Here is an 18,934-nt window from a genome sequence, read left to right as displayed (position 1 = left end):
CGGCACACAAGGCGGCGTAATCCCGGCCTTGGACACAAAATTTGGTAATGAACACTGTAGTTTCCTCCACTCATAAAAACCTACTGCCGTAGTGTTAGTGCAAAATTCTCTAGCAGACCTATAACATCAAACAAAAATAAATAGTAGTAACAGAAAAACTTTATATCACTACAAATCATTTGTAAGATTCACACTAACCAAATTGTTAGTCAGAGTGAGTTGTCCAGTTTAAAATTGGTTCCCTTTAGTTGGCCAATTAAATAGACAAATAAACCAATTAATAAAATGGACTGCTTCAGTGGCCTATAAATGGTTAGAGTGTCCGCCTCGAAGTCAAGAGACCTGGGATCAAACCGAGGTGGGGTCATTTGAAAGACAAAAAAAAAAAAAAGGTACTTGTTGCTGCCTAACTTGATGCTCAGCACTGAGTGGTTAGTGCAAGGCCGGGTGTCAGTATTATGTGACTGGGTGTGGTGTGGGGCCATGTCTGGTGTCTTCAACATGATGGAAGTAGTGGCAGCACTTTTGCAGCATGGACTCGCCCTGCCACAAGAAGACACAGTATATGTGCAAAAACCTAATGACTCGTCGTCATATGACTATTAAGTACAACGTTAAAACACAAGCATTCATTCATTCAGTTTATAATAATAAACAGGTCCACATCATCAGCAACATGTAGCCTACATATTTAAAGCAATTAACAACAAGAAATACTTCTTTTATGTCATAATAAATACATGTTTTATTTAATAATACACTGTGCACATTTTCCTAATTCCTATACATGTTGATGAATAATTAGGCATACGGCTCTATGTCTGATTGGTCCCCAGCCTAACATATCTGCATTCATATCATGTTTAATATATCTGTACTGACATGTACAGAGTACAAATGTCAGACAAATTTGATCAATACAAATGGATCATGGCTACACAAAATTAAAACTAAACCATGATTTACAATACATGAATGTGCCCATGTTTAACTCTAAAGAAGAAATCATACACTGTATTTATGTTTCACTTGTACTTGATGAGGATGTCTGTCAATTTATCAATGCTGATATTAGCACCGCAGATGACAATTACCACATTTTTAAACATTGAAAACATATGGAGGTTGTTTAGATAAGCTGCTACAGCCACACCCGCAGCCCCCTCAATTACCTGTGAACATAGAGAGAAATACACCTGAGAACAAACCAGTACACCCCCCATCTTATCAGTGTATAAGGGAACAAACACCTACACACACACACATGTAGGTCTATCAGTGTGTAAGGGAATAAATTGGTACGTGCACATGTAGGCCTATCAGTGTATAAGGGAACAAACAAGTACAAAAGCACATATGCCTATCAATATTTTAGGCTTATCTGTGTGTAAGGAATAGTGTGTAAGCTACATACACATGTAGGCCTATTAATGTGTGAGGGAATAAACAGCTACACACACATGTAGGCCTATCAATGTGAAAGGGAACAAACAGCTACACACACATGTAAGCCTATCAGTGTGTAAGGGAACAAACACCTACACACATGTAGACCTATCAGTGTGTAAGGGAACAAACAGCTACACACACATGTAGGCCTATTAGTGTGTAAAGGAATGAACAGCTACACACACATGTAGACCTATCAATGTGTAAGGGAATAAACACCTATACACACATGTCGGCCTATCGATGTGTAAGGGAACAACCACCTACACACATGTAGGTCTATCAGTGTGTAAAGAAACAAACAGGTACAAGTTCGTATAGGCCTATCAGTGTGTGAGGGAACAAATAGGTACAAGTTCGTATAGACCTATCAATGTGTGATGGAACAAATTGGTACAAGTTCGTAAAGGCCTATCAGTGTGTGAGGGAACAAATAGGTACAAGTTCATATAGGCCTATCAATGTGCAAGGGAACAAATAGGTACAAGTTCGTATAGGCCTATCAATGTGCAAGGGAACAAATAGGTACAAGTTCGCATAGGCCTATCAATGTGTGGGGGAACAAACAGGTACGAGTTCGTATGGGCCTATCAGTGTGTAAGGGAACAAATAGATACAAGTTCGTATAGGCCTATCAGTGTGTGAGGGAACAAATAAGTACAAGTTCGTATAGGCCTATCAATGTGTGGGAGAACAAATAGATACAAGTTCATATAGGCCTATTAGTGTGTAAGGCCACATGAGGGAAATGAGTGCACTTATACATATACATGCTGTCAGTTCACACAAAAGCTATGCCACCAAAACAGAACAACTCATATTACAAATGCACCCAATGTGAACAATTCACAACAATCTTGTAAAATTTCCCCTTGCAGCAAATGAATAGCCTTTTATTTCAGATACAAAGTGCATACATATGGAAACATAATCTATGTTTTTTGATTGATTTATTACGGTGGGAGGAAACCGGGCACAGCCCGGGGGAAACCCATGACCATCCACAGGTTGCTGACAGAACTTCCATGTGTTTTGAGCTTGATATGAAAAGTGTTGCTCATTGAGAAGATGGGAAACTCACAGTAAATCCAGTTTCTAAGCATTTACCAGGACAGCTGCCATGGATGACAAATATAGCATTTAAAGATATTAACATCTTGGGCCAAAATAATAAAAAAAAACTTTAATCACCTTATGGTGTTTCTGAATGACAAAGTAAATAGCCCTGGCAATGGATTCTTCATTCACAAGTATCCACTGATCCACATGCTCCTTACAGATGTCAAAGGTCACCTGAAGCCCATAAGTGATATCAGAAGTCCATTACCTAGAAATATCCCTATAGCTAGTCTCCACGGCACAGTATACAAGTGACATCATCTGTAGAAGTTCACACCACCTGGTGGAGAAATATATCAACCTCTTGGGCGGAAATTGTGAACTGAATTATGGAAAATCTAATTGTAAACAGACGCTACAAGAACTGGCTACACCTTGAAACCGAAACTCCGTATTTAAAAACTTCGATTTCGATAATCATTGTTGGCAAGTGGTTATAAACCCACTGGCTATTTTTATATTTCCAAGCACCTGTAAAACAAGTCTATTTCAACACAACTGCATTTGGATCCCACCATGGATCAGCTGTTTCTCAAATATTAGCTGCGCAATAGAGATAAAAAATATCCATGGCTGCGCAGATCCATCAGATACGCAGAAAGAAGTGTTGTGTAATTTAGTGCCATACTTCTAGGTAATGGACTTCTTGTGACATGTAGCACTGGTGTAAACCAAAGAGCTCAAAATGGTCAGAAAGAGAAATGAATTAATAATGATTCACATTATAGCAAGAGTAGAAAACAAACATCTTATTTTTACACATGAAATGTGTGTTTTACACGTGAAATTGAATATACATGTAAGTTAAAAAAAAGGATTATATTTGTGAAACAAAAAATGTTTACTAGTCTTGCTAGATAGAGCTGATTGCCTTCACTTTGCTGATATTACTGCTGTTTACAGATGAAGGACGTAAACCACTCCCTCTTGGCAAGTTACTGGCAAACATTTCCACGTGCCATCTGCGTCATGTTGGTGGAAGAAGAGCAGTATCTACTGATTCGCACAAAAGTGCGCCATAAGAACAATGCAAGCACAGGAATCTAATGTTCCTTCATGGATACACTGGTTTATCAAGAATTGAGAGAAAAAAAAATGATATCTACTGACGAAAAACTACCAGAATAATGAGATATATGCTTAACGTCACATGTGAAAAGAAGAGCAATAGAAAATTTCCTCAACAATTCTTTTTATATCCACTTTATTTTTTCACATAGTACCGTATTCTCCTCAATGCCACCAGCTGTCCCATCTGATAAAGTGTCACCAGACTCCTCAAAAATCACTCGGCCAGACTTTACACTCTCATACATCACTTTGGACAGCTCTGGTTGACAGCCAAATATCTGAATTCAGAACTGGAATATTGGTATCTTTATGGACATCCACTAATCTATTTTATGAATTTGATGTATGAAAATAAAAACAAATTCATTCTCACTACAAAACATACATATACACATATATGCCTACTTAAGTTTGCTATGTTTATTTTTTATTTATATTATTTGCATACATTAACAGTGTTCAAAATAAGAAGAAGGCCTTCTGAAAGTATATACATGTACATGTATGTAAACCACTGCAGCTTATAAACACCCAAGGTGAAGCCATTGCAAATTTGATTTATTTAGTGATTGCAGTCATTTTCCTGGGTAGAGAAAACCTGAATAACCATGGTAACCCACTGACCTTTTGCACGTTATTGGCTAACTTTCTTACACGTGATGTAAAGATATTGCTTGTGCCACACTGCTTGTGTGGTAGTGGTACATTTTTCGCTGACTGTTAGAATGTGCGAACAGATACACAAGTTTCACAGACAGTTATTTGCCATCAAGGTGCAACAAGCACTGATGCCAGAGGAATGCACAAATCTCCCGACAAAGCTGGTGTTGAACCTGCATCTGACAAGTCCTGGTGACCTGAAAGCAAGCACCTTTAACCACCAGGCCACTGCCACTTCCATTGACTAATTTCAATACTATGATGGCAGTCAGTTATATCAGTGAAGGAAACGGAAATGCCGTCAGTAATTTAAACCACCAGCTTTTGGCAAGTAACTGACACATTTTTCATAATGTGATACACAGACTTCACATTCCCCACTCCCCCTCTGACAAGTAAAACTAATGTGTATGCCATATTGGTGGGAGGCAAGTAATCTTCAACAGACCATATTTAACACAAACTAAGCAGTTCGTCTCTTGCCGCCATGGCCCATGAACTGTGAAGGTAGAGAAATTACAGAATTACATGTTCAATGCTAGGATTAAAAGGTGATTTGTCATCAGGGATGTGATGTCACAGCTGACACCAGAGGTCATAGACTGGACAGCAGCTGATCTGTCATCAGTGATGTCATGTCACAGCTGACAACAGAGATCATAGACTGGACAGGAGCTGATTTGTCATCAATGATGTCATGTCACAGCTGACAACAGAGATCATAGACTGGACAGGAGCTGATTTGTCATCAATGATGTCATGTCACAGCTGACAACAGAGATCATAGACTGGACAGGAGCTGATTTGTCATCAATGATGTCATGTCACAGCTTACAAAAGAGGTCATAGACTGGACAGGAGCTGATTTGTCATCAGTGATGTCTTGTCACAAGAGGTCACAGACTGGACATAACAGATTGGACACAAGCTGATTCGTCTGTTGCAATTGTATGGGTCTGGTGATCATCTGGAGTGATTCTTCACCACTGACAGACGGGACAGAAATGCAGAGTCTTGTCCTTTAGCCTGTTGCGGGAGGATTTCACATATTGCTATGGTGGAGGTTTGTGTTCTCGAAGTGCCATATAGTTTTACAACAGTTGTTTGCACAGACCTATCTTATTTAAATTGGTTTCCGTCTAATACCTACCTGTATCCTAGGGTTTATATGCTTAAGATAAGCTGCTATTCCACCAATTAAACCTCCTCCCCCCACTGCTACCAGGACGGCATCCACCTCCTTCAGATCTTCATAGATCTCAACACTGTAACATACACCAGTCTGAATCTTCATACACCCCCACACTGTAACACACACCAGAATGAATCTTCACACATCTCCACACCATAATACACACAAGTCTGAATCTTCCAACACCTCCACACTGTAACACACACTAGTTTGAATCTTCACACATCTCCACACCATAATACACACCAGTCTGAATTGTCTTACGTCTCCACGCTGTAAACCACACCAGTTTGAATCTTCACACATCTCCACACCATAATACACACCAGTCTGAATCTTCCTACACCTCCACACTGTAACACACACTAGTTTGAATCTTCACATATCTCCACACCATAATACACACCAGTCTGAATTGTCTTACGTCTCCACGCTGTAAACCACACCAGTTTGAATCTTCACACATCTCCACACCATAATACACACCAGTCTGAATCTTCATACACAACCACACTGTAACACACACTAGTTTGAACTTCCACATATCTCCACACTGTAACATACACCAGTCCGAATCTTCATACATCTCCACACTGTAACATATACTGGTGTGAATCTTCACATATCTCCTCACCGTAACATACAGCAGCTGAATCTTCACATACCTCCACACTGTAACATACACCAGTCTGAATCTTCATACATCTCCACACTGTAACATGCACCAGTCTGAATCTTCATACATCTCCACACTGTAACATACACCAGTCTGAATCTTCATACATCTCCACACTGTAACATGCACCAGTCTGAATCTTCATACATCTCCACACTGTAACATACACCAGTCTGAATCTTCATACATCTCCTCACTGTAACATACACCAGTGTAAATCTTCATACATCTCCACACTGTAACATGCACCAGTTTGAATCTTCATACACCTCCACATTGTAACATACACCAGTTTGAATCTTCATATATCTCCACACTGTAACATACACCAGTTTCAATCTTCATACATCTCCACACTGTAACATACACCAATGTGAATCTTCATACATCTCCACACTGTAACATACACCAGTTGAATCTTCATACATCTCCACACTGTAACCTACACCAGTTGAATCCTTATACATCTCCTCACTGTGACATACACTAGTCTGACTCTTCACACATCTCCACATGGTAACATTCACCAATATGAATCTTCACCTATCCCCACACTGTAACATACACCCGTTTGAATCTTCGTACACACTCACACTGTAACATACATACACAATTCTGAATCTGCATACACTTCCACACTATAACATACACCATTTTGAATCTGCATACACATCCACACTGTAACATACGCCAGTTTGAATATGAGTATACCTCCACACTGTAACATACACCCATTTGAATCTTCAAACACCTTCAGACTATGACATACACCGGTTTCAATCTTCATATATCTCCACACAGCTACATACATAAGTTCGAATCTTCACATATCTCCACACTGTAACATACACCAGTTTGAATCTTCACATATCTCCACACTGTAACACTGTAACACACTGTTTCAGTCTTTATACATCTACACACTGTAACACCAGTTTGAATTTTAATACACATCCACACTGTAACATACGTACACAATTCTGAATCTTCATACACCTCCACACTGTAACATACACCAGTGTAAATCTTCATACATCTCCACACTGTAACATACACCTGTTTGAATTTTCATTCACCTCCACACCGTTACATACACCAGTTTCAATCTTCACATATCTCCACACTGTAATATACACCTGTCTGAATTTCATACATATTTACAATGTAACATAAGCCACACAGAATCTTCATACACTTACACACTGTAATATACACCAGTTTGAATCTTCATACATCTCCACACTGTAACACACACCAGCCTGAATCTGCAGACACTTCCACACTGTAACATACACCAGTTTCAATCTTCACATATCTCCACACTGTAATATACACCTGTTTGAATTTCATACATATTTACAATGTAACATACACCACACTGAATCTTCATACACCTCCACACTGTAATATACACCAGTCTGACTCTTCACATATCCCCACACTGTAACACACACCAGTCTGAATCTTCGTACACACTCACACTGTACATAGGTACACAATTTTGAATAAACATACACTCCCACACTGTAACATATACCAGTTTGAATCTTCATACACCTCCAAACTGTAATATTCAACAGTGTGAATCTTCAAACACCTCCACACTGTAACACACACCAGTTTCAATCTTCAAACACCTCCACACTGTAACACACACCAGTTTTAATCTTCAAACACCTCCACACTGTAACATACACCAGTTTGAATCTTCAACCTTCTCCACACTGTGACATACAAACGTATCAATTTTTACATATCTCCACACAGCTACATACATGAGTTTCAATCTTCACATATCTCAACACTGTAACATACACCAGTTTGAATCTTCACATATCTCCACATTATAACATACACCAGTGTGAATCTTCATACACCTCCACACTGTAACATACACCAGTTTCAATCTTCACATATCTCCACAGTGTAACATACATCTGTTTGAATTTCACATATCTCCACGCTGTAACACATCAGTCTGAATCTTCATACATCTTCATACTGTAACATGCATCAGTTTGAATCTGTGTACACCCCACAATGTAACATACACCAATGTGAATCTTCATACATCTCCACACTGTAACATACACCAGTTTGAATCTTCATACATCTCCACACTGCATCATACACCAGTTTGAATCTTCATACATCTCCACACTGTAACATATACTGGTGTGAATCTTCACACATCTCCACACTGTAACATACAGCAGTTTCAATCTTCATACATCTCCACACTGTAACATATACTGGTGTGAATCTTCACACATCTCCACACTGTAACATACAGCAGTTTCAATCTTCATACATCTCCACACTGTAACATATACTGGTGTGAATCTTCACACATCTCCTCACCATAACATACAGCAGTTTGAATCTTCATACATCTCCACACTGTAACATACACCAGTCTGAATCTTCACACATCTCCACACTGTAACATACACCAGTTTCAATCTTCATACATCTCCACACTGTAACATATACTGGTGTGAATCTTCACACATCTCCTCACCGTAACATACAGCAGTTTGAATCTTCACACATCTCCACACTGTAACATGCACCAGTCTGAATCTTCATACATCTCCACACTGTAACATACACCAGTTTGAATCTTCATACATCTCCACACTGTAACATACACCAATGTGAATCTTCATACATCTCCACACTGTAACATACACCAGTTGAATCTTCATACATCTCCACACTGCATCATACACCAGTTTGAATCTTCATACATCTCCACACTGCATCATACACCAGTTTGAATCTTCATACATCTCCACACTGTAACATACACCAGTTGAATCTTCATACATCTCCACACTGCATCATACACACCAGTTTGAATCTTCATACATCTCCACATTGTAACATACACCAGTTTCAATCTTCATACATCTCCACACTGTAACATACACCAGTTTGAATCTTCATACATCTCCACACTGTAACATACACCAGTCTGAATCTTCATACATCTCCACACTGTAACATACACCCGTTTGAATCTTCATACATCTCCACACTGTAATATGCACCAGTCTGAACCTTCATACATCTCCACACTGTAACATACACCAGTTTGAATCTTCATATATCTCCACACTGTAACATACACCAGTTTCAATCTTCATACATCTCCACACTGTAACATACACCAGTTTCAATCTTCATACATCTCCACACTGTAACATACACCAGTTTGAATCTTCATACATCTCCACACTGTAACATACACCAGTCTGAATCTTCATACATCTCCACACTGTAACATACACCAGTTTCAATCTTCATACATCTCCACACTGTAACATATACTGGTGTGAATCTTCATACATCTCCTCACCGTAACATACAGCAGTTTGAATCTTCACACATCTCCACACTGTCACATGCACCAGTCTGAATCTTCATACATCTCCACACTGTAACATACACCAGTCTGAATCTTCATACATCCCCACACTCTAACATACACCAGCTGAATCTTCATACACCTCCACACTGTAACATGCACAAGTTTTAACCTGTGTACACCCCCTCACTGTTACATACACGATTTTTGAATCCTCACATACCTCCACACTGTAACATACACCAGTGTGAATCTTCATACACCTCCACACTGTAACATGCTCAATTTGAATCTTCATACACCTCCACACTGTAACATGCTCAGTTTGAATCTTCATACACCTCCACACTGTAACATGCTCAGTTTGAATCTTCATACACCTCCACACTGTAACATGCTCAGTTTGAATCTTCATACACCTCCACACTGTAACATGCTCAGTTTGAATCTTCATACATCTCCACACTGTAACATGCTCAGTTTGAATCTTCATACACCTCCACACTGTAACATGCTCAGTTTGAATCTTCATACACCTCCACACTGTAACATGCTCAGTTTGAATCTTCATACATCTCCACACTGTAACATGCTCAGTTTGAATCTTCATACATCTCCACACTGTAACATGCTCAGTTTGAATCTTCATACATCTCCACACTGTAACATGCTCAGTTTGAATCTTCATACACCTCCACACTGTAACATGCTCAGTTTGAATCTTCATACACCTCAACACTGTAACATGCTCAGTTTGAATCTTCATACACCTCCACACTGTAACATGCTCAGTTTGAATCTTCATACATCTCCACACTGTAACATGCTCAGTTTGAATCTTCATACATCTCCACACTGTAACATGCTCAGTTTGAATCTTCATACATCTCCACACTGTAACATGCTCAGTTTGAATCTTCATACATCTCCACACTGTAACATGCTCAGTTTGAATCTTCATACATCTCCACACTGTGACATACACCAATCTGAATATGCATACATTTCCACACTGTAACATACGTAAGTTTGAATAATTTATTTTACCAATGTGTCACCTATCAATTTGGAAATCTTCATTCACTCTGCATTTTTTAATATGGCATCCATGTGCTGTATACTAGGTATTTATAATGAATTTACAGTCCTGGTCATATCTATGCTAACTTTACCCAATTGTTCCCTGTCCTGCAGCCACGTCTATATCATTGTATGGTGAAATAAAGGGCACCCCCAACTCCTGCAATAATAATCATTCCAAAATACAATGTATGGGGAATACTTACAGTGAAGTCTGTGCTTGGTTTGTTGCCAATCTTCAAAGTATCACTAAAAATGTCATTTATTTATTTATATACTTGATTGGTGTTTTATTTATTTATTGATATTATTTCATTGGTGCTATATGCCTTACATGAGAATATTTTATACCAGGGTCACCAGCACTATGGTGGGACAAAACCAGGCTGAGCATGGAGGTAACCTACAGCCATCCTCAGGCTGCTATCAGACCTTCTCATGTTTGACCAGAGAGAAAGACAGCATGAGCTGAAAATCACTTTTAAGGATGAAAAAAAATATGATATGAAAGGCTATAAAGTAAAATGACCCTTTTATATTCTCTACAAAGTCTACAAAACACAGTTTTTAAAATGACTGTTACCAACATGGATACTATGATGTAATAACTGCTACAACATGGGACTACAGAAAAGCACAACACATTAAACAATAATGTTAATATAATACAGTCACTCGCCTATTACAATAGGCAAATGACCAAATACAACAGGTAAATGACCAACTACAACAGGTAAAGGGCCAATTACAACAGGTAAATGACCAATTAAAACTGGTAACTGACCCATTACAACAGGTAAATGACCAAATACAACAGGTAATTGACCAAATACAACCGGTAAAGGGCCAATTACAACAGGTAAATGACCAAATACAACAGGCAAAGGGCCAATTACAACAGGTGAATGACCAATTACAAAAGGTAAATGGCCAATTACAACAGGTGAATGACCAATTACAACAGGTACATGACCAATTACAACAGGCAAAGAGCCCAAAAGGTAAAGGGCAAACTTCAAGACGTAATGACTTAAGGTCACAGACTAACAACCTAACAACATGCTTGCCTTTGCTGCTTGCCTGGCCTTGGTTTCTGCCTCAACACAGTCCTTCCCGTGGAACACCAGATCAGCGTCATACGCCTCTAAAGTCTCTTTCTTAGCACTGGTCATGGTTTCTGGGGTGTAGATCTGAACTGGAATGCCCAGGGTCTTCATGGCTACTGTCTGATTAGAGAAACAAAACAGAGGGGTCAGTCATGTTTACACTAGACCAGACATACATGTACATGTAACAAAAACACCTGCCAACTAACACAGAAACCATGAGTCCATATCATGGCCTTACAAGTCACTGGTTTTAAAGATAACATGACGGCTCTGTTCACTTGTATGGATTGGATGAATTCAATAGATTCACCGGATGAATTATGTAGCAAAATACTGTACAAGTGACAAGGTTTCATTCCAAACAGAAGAGGCGCTAGCTTTATCATTAGATTAATATACATCTGTATTTCCATTTCGCATTTGTAAAGACAAATTTCTAGGGCACAAAGGACTGCCAACTGTTTAAGGTTAATTCTGAACTACTACCACTAACACAGGCTAAGGCATGGTTTCCTGTGGATGCGGACAGGGCTCCCTTCTCCCTCACTTCACACTGCTCCTGTAGCAGACACAGCTTGTTAAATGCCCCACGAACTTTGAATGAGCCCGTCAATTGTTCTGATTCTGAAAAAGAATATATTTATTATCTTCAGAACTTCACTCACAAGAAGTTATTTACCAGTTTCATTACTATCTAAAAATCAACTGTGTCCAAATTTGAACATCCACAATCACTGATACACATATCACTTTAGATGTGTCATACAAATGGCAAACTTTGAGCACCACTAGTACACAAAGTAATGTACGAGCATTTTGGCCACAACAGTGTGTGCTACTCTTATATAGTAATTTTTTGCACACCACATATCTCCAAACTGTGCTTTTCATTCAAAGCTGCTGACATCCGAGCACTTATCATCTTACTTGCGTCTACACACTTTACTCGTGTAGACATGAGCTGAAAACATTGCCTGGGTAATATGGAACTGAGTCCAAAACTCTGCTTCATGGCCTGATGAGTACAGAACTCTGCCTCATGGCCTGATGAGTACAGAGCTCTGCTTCATGGCCTGATGAGTACAGAACTCTGCCTCATGGCCTGATGAGTAGGCCTACAGAACTCTGCTTCATGGCCTGATGAGTACAGAACTCTGCCTCATGGCCTGATGAGTACAGAACTCTGCTTCATGGCCTGATGAGTACAGAACTCTGCTTCATGGCCTGATGAGTACAGAACTCTGCTTCATGGCCTGATGAGTACAGAACTCTGCTTCATGGCCTGATGAGTACAGAACTCTGCCTCATGGCCTGATGAGTACAGAACTCTGCTTAATGGCCCAATGAGTACAGAACTCTGCCTCATGGCCTGATGAGTACAGAACTCTGCTTCATGGCCCAATGAGTACAGAACTCTGCTTCATGGCCTGATGATTACAGAACTCTGCTTCATGGCCTGATGATTACAGAACTCTGCTTCATGGCCTGATGAGTACAGAACTCTGCATCATGGCCTGATGGGTACAGAAATCTGCTTCATGGCCTGTTGATTATAAAAATTTGCTTCATGGCCTGATTAGTCCAAAGATATGCTTTACTGCCAATGACAATTTACATGCGCTGTGCTCTGCTATCTCCGATATTATAGATGTAGATGTGGTTCTCAGGGTATAACAACTAAAAGTGTAGAGAAATGCATATTACTGCATTTCTCTACACTTTTAGTTGTTCATTCTTTCACCTTGTTGACTGTCTGTTGGCCACCGCCTCTTACGAGTTATATGACACATCTCATAAATCATACATAGAAACAAACAAGATTAAAATGGTTTAAAAGAATGATATGCACATGAACGTGTTGAAATATACATCCTAGAAAATATGGCAGTATTGTAGTACATATCCTTCTATGGATGACATACTGGTCAAGGTTACCTTCTCAAGTTTGTGTTGAGATATTTTCCTTAAACAAACACCATCCTGTGACAACACAACAACAATATGGATGTGAAATATGTCTAATATTTACCAGTGATCTGAAGGAAATACAGGCATACTGGTACTGAAAATAGCTTATTATTTCATATTAAAAATGTTTTATTTTGAGATTTCCTACCTAGCTTTAAATACACCTGTGGTCCATTTGAAATTAAATTTGTCAAAAACGGAGACCTCTCTAAGGGTGTTTTCCTGACATAGCCTTGGATTCTCCCCCTTGCCTGAAGCACTTTATTTGCTATTTCTGAATCCATTCTGCGTAAACTGATGAGAAGATGTCAAATTAAGTCATGTGGGTTGTCTCATTCTGCAATAAAGACATAGAAATGAGCAAAAATGGAACCTGACATCAGACAATTGTGAAAATCACACGACATGTAAAATTCTTGATGGATCACACTGTGCATGACTTTCACAAGACCTGGACAAATCATAGTACTAAAGTATTTATTTATTTGATAACCCTCTATTAATACATATACATCTATATGCAAAAATCAGTATTTATTTATTTACTTATCTGATTGATGTTTTACGCCGTACTCAAGAATATTTCACATACATGATGTCAACCAGCATTATGGTGGGAGGGAACCAGGCAGAGCCCAGGGAAAACCCACGTTTATCCGCGGGTTGCTGCAGAATATCCAACGTATCTCCGGAGTGGAAGTCAGAAGAGAACAGGACTTGAACTCACATTGTCTGCATTGGTGGCAGGCTCCTGTGTCCTTGCACCGCACTGGTGTATTAACCTCTCAGCGACAGAGCCCCCCCACAGATCAGCATTAGATCTACAGGTCAATGTAAAATGCAAATTGCCTTGCAAAAACCGGTACAACCAGTACTGGATTTTTTGTAATTCAACGATTAAATGTTGAGGCAGGTATTTATCAGAAATTGTTGAAACTAGACTTCAACATTTAGTTTCATATTAATCCAATATATAGATAGTGATGTGTCTGTCTGGGTATTAAATTATGGTGTGTTTCCGCTGTTCACCCTTATCATCTGGGACGAGCATATATCGCCTGTTGTCATTATCATATACTCAGTAACGCGAGCTGCTATGCTGTCCAGGCTGCTCTCCCTTGTTCTGACCACTGACCAGATCAGGCGCACTCACACACCACCACCCCTACCCCCCACTCCTTCCCGCCTACAAGGTTCCCCGTAACTCTGAGTTTTCGTTTGCTGACAAAACCCGGAAACATCTTAGAGTACAAAATAACATCATTAAGCATCTGTTTGGCTGAAAATGTATGACTAAATTACAGACAGAATCTCCCACTTTTTTGCCGCTTCGTTCCACCTTTAAGCGCGCTGATGACACAAATCATGAAGTCCCTATCGTAACCAGCTGATGAGCGCTCTTCTTCGTTTGGGGGCAGAAAAAGAACGCTGAGGGCGGGGACAGAGGTTTGTTGGCGTTTTTCACTGACATGACATTTAATAATACAGTACAAACAATTCTGCTGACTTTGCCGTGCATGCTTACTGATTTTGGGATTTCACGGCATGGGATAAAAATGCCATGATCAGACACCCATATCCGCTCTCATCAGGCAACTGTCACACAGAAACAGTAACAGTTTCGCATGAACAGATTGAAGTTCTGCCTCTGAGAGGAAGTGTACGTATATTGTGAATGTTATGGTTTTAAGTTATCTGGGTCAGCTGATATCCCTCGTGACTTTGACTGTGTACATGTGTGCGCCAGTTTGAAATACACATCATGTTCACGAATATGCATATGTCACGAACTACTGGAAAGAAGTTATTCTTCACGGAGCTCGGCTAATATTCGCGTTTACGGAAGAAGATAAGCCTAGGAGCCACGTGGTGGTTAATTAAGGTGCCGTCTCGGCCAGTCACGAGTGTCACCATGCTGATGGTTGAGGATGATGCAAGTCAGCAAGAAACAGCACAGAGACACCCAACCTTTTACAGTCTCAGACAGTCATTGGCAGTCAATCACATCCTACTGAACTGTCGAGCTGTCGACACTACATATACGGAAGTCTTAACTCAGAAGCACTTCAAAGAACAGCGCCCTATTTCCAGTTAAAAAGAGTCTCGGGTATGCATGTCTAGAAGTTATATATCATTATTATTAAATAAAAACTTTGACAAATGTAAAACATGTTAACATTATGTGTTTGTCATAATAAAATCCTAGCCTTTCCTAAAACATAAGGAAATACATTGTGTATATATGCTTTGTCAGTCTTTGAGATTTATTAATTTACATGTACCCCTATATTATCAAGATAAATTCAGTTTTATTTGATAATTAACAGCTCTTGTTTTGAAGAGCTATTTTATAACTTTTTTATTCTCAAACGTCTTAAGTTTTCTTAGGGACTTAGATGAAGTAGGCATTACAACTGGAGACTCTGATTTGCTTTGTGCAGAGTTTTCACTGTTGTTCAACCAGTGATTCCTTGCAGTGTATTAAGCATAGAATGATTGCAGCCTGATTCAAGGGCTCTGTCTATAGGTCCTCTGGAAATGCAACAATCCCTTGACCAACGAGGGGCTCTGTCTATAGGTCCTCTGGAAATGCAACAGTCCCTTGACCAGTGAGGCAGCAGGTTCAAAACCAACGTCCTCTGGCTGGCTGCATACAGAATTATCCTGTACATGTACTTGGCAACCAGCCATGGTTTCCTTTTGACTCCCCCACTTTTAAACCTGAACGACATCACATACGTGTAACTAATCTAGAAATATTATTGAGTATGGCATTATGACTTACTGTAGTACTGTATTTATTTAGCTGTATGCACTCATCTTTCTAGTTAGGAAGATCAGGTAAAAAAACGAATCAGTAAAAAGAGTTTAACCTTATACATCACATGCATATCAAGTCACACGGTGTGAAGTGTTTGAGGAGACAGCACATGGCTGTCAGTGATCACATGACAACATTTAGTTACGGGAACAGGTTAAGAGGACAAATATTTGTGCCAATCATAAGATTGATCAAAGCTAACTGTCATAACCTTGAAACTGTAGAGGTGAGGAAAAGCCGTGAGATTTATCTGTGTGCCAAAATGAGGCCACAGTAATCTGATCCCGTGTGTAGATCTCCTGTGGAGGTGTGAGTATGACTGAGAGGCAGTGGTATATATAGGCAGAGCTCTGGAAGGAATTGAGTATATGTGGTTGTTTTTGAAAGTTTTGTCATGCTTTTATAGCGACCCTCTTGTTACATATCCAGGTTTGTACTCTCATGTTGTGCAATATTTTAGATTCTGTTGTGTACTGTATATCATTGACATGTAAGTTTCCTTCATTTTTGCTAAATAGCAGGCATATTACAGCTTGCAACCCTTAAAGGGCAATAAGACTATCATGGTGAATGACAGAAGTGTCTGTTTCAAGTGTAGTGATATAGCTCACAAAGATGTAATCAAGACTGGCATTACATTTGTTGTGCCAGTGTAGGAAGGATTCAGTTAAGGTCTATAAGAGTTACAGCTTATGTTGCAGTTGGATATAGGACAACATTGTTGATATTTGAACCAATGACCATAGGCATTCTAGAATGTGCCTTCATCACAACACACAACCAGCAGGGTTATACCCAACATCACACTGAATTATGGTCAAAGTAAACATAGATTATAATCTGTAACATTAGTCTTCACACATTTGTTTAGAATTCTTCAGGCCAGGTATTTTATGGATTTATAGCTTGCTTGTCTATATTTCAATATATTTTATTTTCCATTTCAGATTCTATTTGAACGGAATGAAAATAAGCGAAGAAATGCTGTTCTGACAGACATGGATTTGTGGATATTAACTAGCTCATGAAAGGGATAATGCTGCGTGTTAAAATCCTGCCAACATTTGGATAAGACATTGTGAGAGTTTGATCAGAGGCACTAAAGACATACTGTGAGAGTTTGATCAGAGGCACTAAAGACATACTGTGAGAGTTTGATCAGAGGCACTAAAGACATTCTGTGAGAGTTTGATCAGAGGCACTAAAGACATACTGTGAGAGTTTGATCAGAGGCACTAAAGACATTCTGTGAGAGTTTGATCAGAGGCACTTAAGTGGTAACTGAACCAGCTTACATGACAAGTGACTGATTGCACAACCGGTGCAAACAGAGAGTTTGTCTACTATATTATCCATGTAACAAGTATTCTAGTGGAACTGTCTTGGAGGAATTTGTGTTGGAGGAATATTGTCTGGCAGCAATGGAGTCTCAAAGCAGTATACCTCTACGACTTCCAAAGTCTCAACTCTTCAGCTACAGTGTAGGCCATGCCTTAAACGATTTGACAGCCTCCATGTGGTTCAGTTATTTGCTGATTTACTTCCACAAAGTGATATCATTTGACAATAGCCTGGCAGGTGCTCTGATGCTGTTGGGGCAGATTGTGGACGCGATCTGCACACCTTTTGTGGGCTATGAATCTGACAGAACAAAAGGGCTGTGGAAAATTGGCAAGAGGAAAACATGGCATTTGATAGGTGAGTGTCTCTAAGAGTTTTTGCTAAACATGAATTTTCTTTACATTTAGTGTGAGGTTGTCATTAATATGTGAGATGTACAGTAATGGGAGACTCGTGGATGGGCTATACAATAGGGCTCAAATCACACTGGAACACAGCATTTTCTTCTGTAACGCTGCAGTACTTGTGTACTAGCGAGGTGTTTACACCAATAATTGTTGCATAATAAAGAAAAGAACGACAGAGTTCATGGCTTTGGGCCTGCTGGCAGGCCTTTTGGAGTTCCCCATTACATATATGGATGTAAATGTATATAAATGTATGTATATATCCTCCCCTAGGGTCCTCACAGAGACCTATGGGACAAAGAGTGTGATGTCAACAACAGTTTTGTTGGGGTAGAGGATTAAAGAATTTAAAGCTTTCACAGCTCAAAGGGTAAGGGAGAAACAGATCTTATGTCAGACTGGATAATCTGATGTTCATTAGCAGTGACTGAGGTAATGCCTATGATGTCCATTGGTACCATCTATGTCCATGTTGGTACTCTGTTACAGGCAGCATGTGCGTGTTGGGCAGTTTCACATTTGTGTTTTCATACTCTGTTACAGGCAGCATATGTGTGTTGGGCACCTTCACATTTGTGATTTCATTCTCTGTTTCCGGGAGCATATATGCTTGTTGGGCAGTTTCACGTTTGTGTTTTCATTCTCTATTACAGGCAGCATATGCGTATTGG

At 39.5% G+C, this 18,934-nt stretch overlaps 2 protein-coding genes across 13 annotated transcripts in view; one reads left to right on the top strand and one right to left on the bottom strand.

Moving 5' to 3' along the window:
- Window positions 1-732: 732 nt before the first annotated feature.
- On the bottom strand, window positions 733-16,516 carry LOC135472520 (L-threonine ammonia-lyase-like). Of its 9 annotated transcripts, none has more exons than XM_064752056.1 (10): window positions 15,013-15,042; window positions 14,422-14,515; window positions 13,843-14,031; window positions 12,220-12,350; window positions 11,685-11,843; window positions 10,710-10,777; window positions 5,450-5,564; window positions 3,792-3,917; window positions 2,641-2,742; window positions 733-1,172 (listed from the first exon to the last, which is right to left on the bottom strand). In XM_064752056.1, the coding sequence occupies exons 3-10, from the start codon at window positions 13,976-13,978 to the stop codon at window positions 1,026-1,028; spliced, it is 984 nt and encodes a 327-aa protein (XP_064608126.1). In that variant the 5' UTR covers window positions 13,979-14,031; window positions 14,422-14,515; window positions 15,013-15,042; the 3' UTR covers window positions 733-1,025. The 9 variants fall into 9 exon arrangements, with proteins under 9 accessions (XP_064608126.1, XP_064608124.1, XP_064608131.1 ...); XM_064752054.1 differs by having other exon boundaries at window positions 13,843-13,988; window positions 15,013-15,031; XM_064752061.1 differs by lacking the exons at window positions 14,422-14,515; window positions 15,013-15,042 and adding an exon at window positions 16,480-16,516.
- The window catches only part of LOC135472519 (major facilitator superfamily domain-containing protein 12-like), a 15,816-nt gene continuing 12,546 nt past the window's right edge, over window positions 15,665-18,934 (top strand). For 3 of the 4 annotated variants that reach the window (XM_064752052.1, XM_064752049.1, XM_064752051.1), the window contains exons 1-2: window positions 15,665-15,801; window positions 17,463-18,213. In XM_064752052.1, coding sequence (XP_064608122.1) covers window positions 17,937-18,213 — 277 coding nt within the window. In that variant the 5' untranslated portion in view covers window positions 15,665-15,801; window positions 17,463-17,936. Of the gene's footprint in view, window positions 15,802-16,873; window positions 16,945-17,462; window positions 18,214-18,934 lie in introns of those variants that run through there. The other variant, XM_064752050.1, reaches the window with a different exon arrangement.

Source organism: Liolophura sinensis, chromosome 8, assembly GCF_032854445.1.
Source record: "Liolophura sinensis isolate JHLJ2023 chromosome 8, CUHK_Ljap_v2, whole genome shotgun sequence".
NCBI classification, from domain to species: Eukaryota; Metazoa; Mollusca; class Polyplacophora; order Chitonida; family Chitonidae; genus Liolophura; species Liolophura sinensis.
Note: the sequence above shows the minus strand (reverse complement) of the source record. Positions and strands in the feature narration are given on the sequence as shown.

What these genes read in the sequence shown, in the direction of transcription:
- LOC135472520 (XM_064752054.1), bottom strand. An exon ending in GAAACCATGCCTTAGCCTGT is followed by an intron (nt 11,844 to 12,219) that starts GTTAGTGGTAGT and finishes TTCTCTAATCAG; the next exon opens with ACAGTAGCCATGAAGACCCT. An exon ending in TCATTCAGAAACACCATAAG is followed by an intron (nt 1,173 to 2,640) that starts GTGATTAAAGTT and finishes CTATGTTCACAG; the next exon opens with GTAATTGAGGGGGCTGCGGG.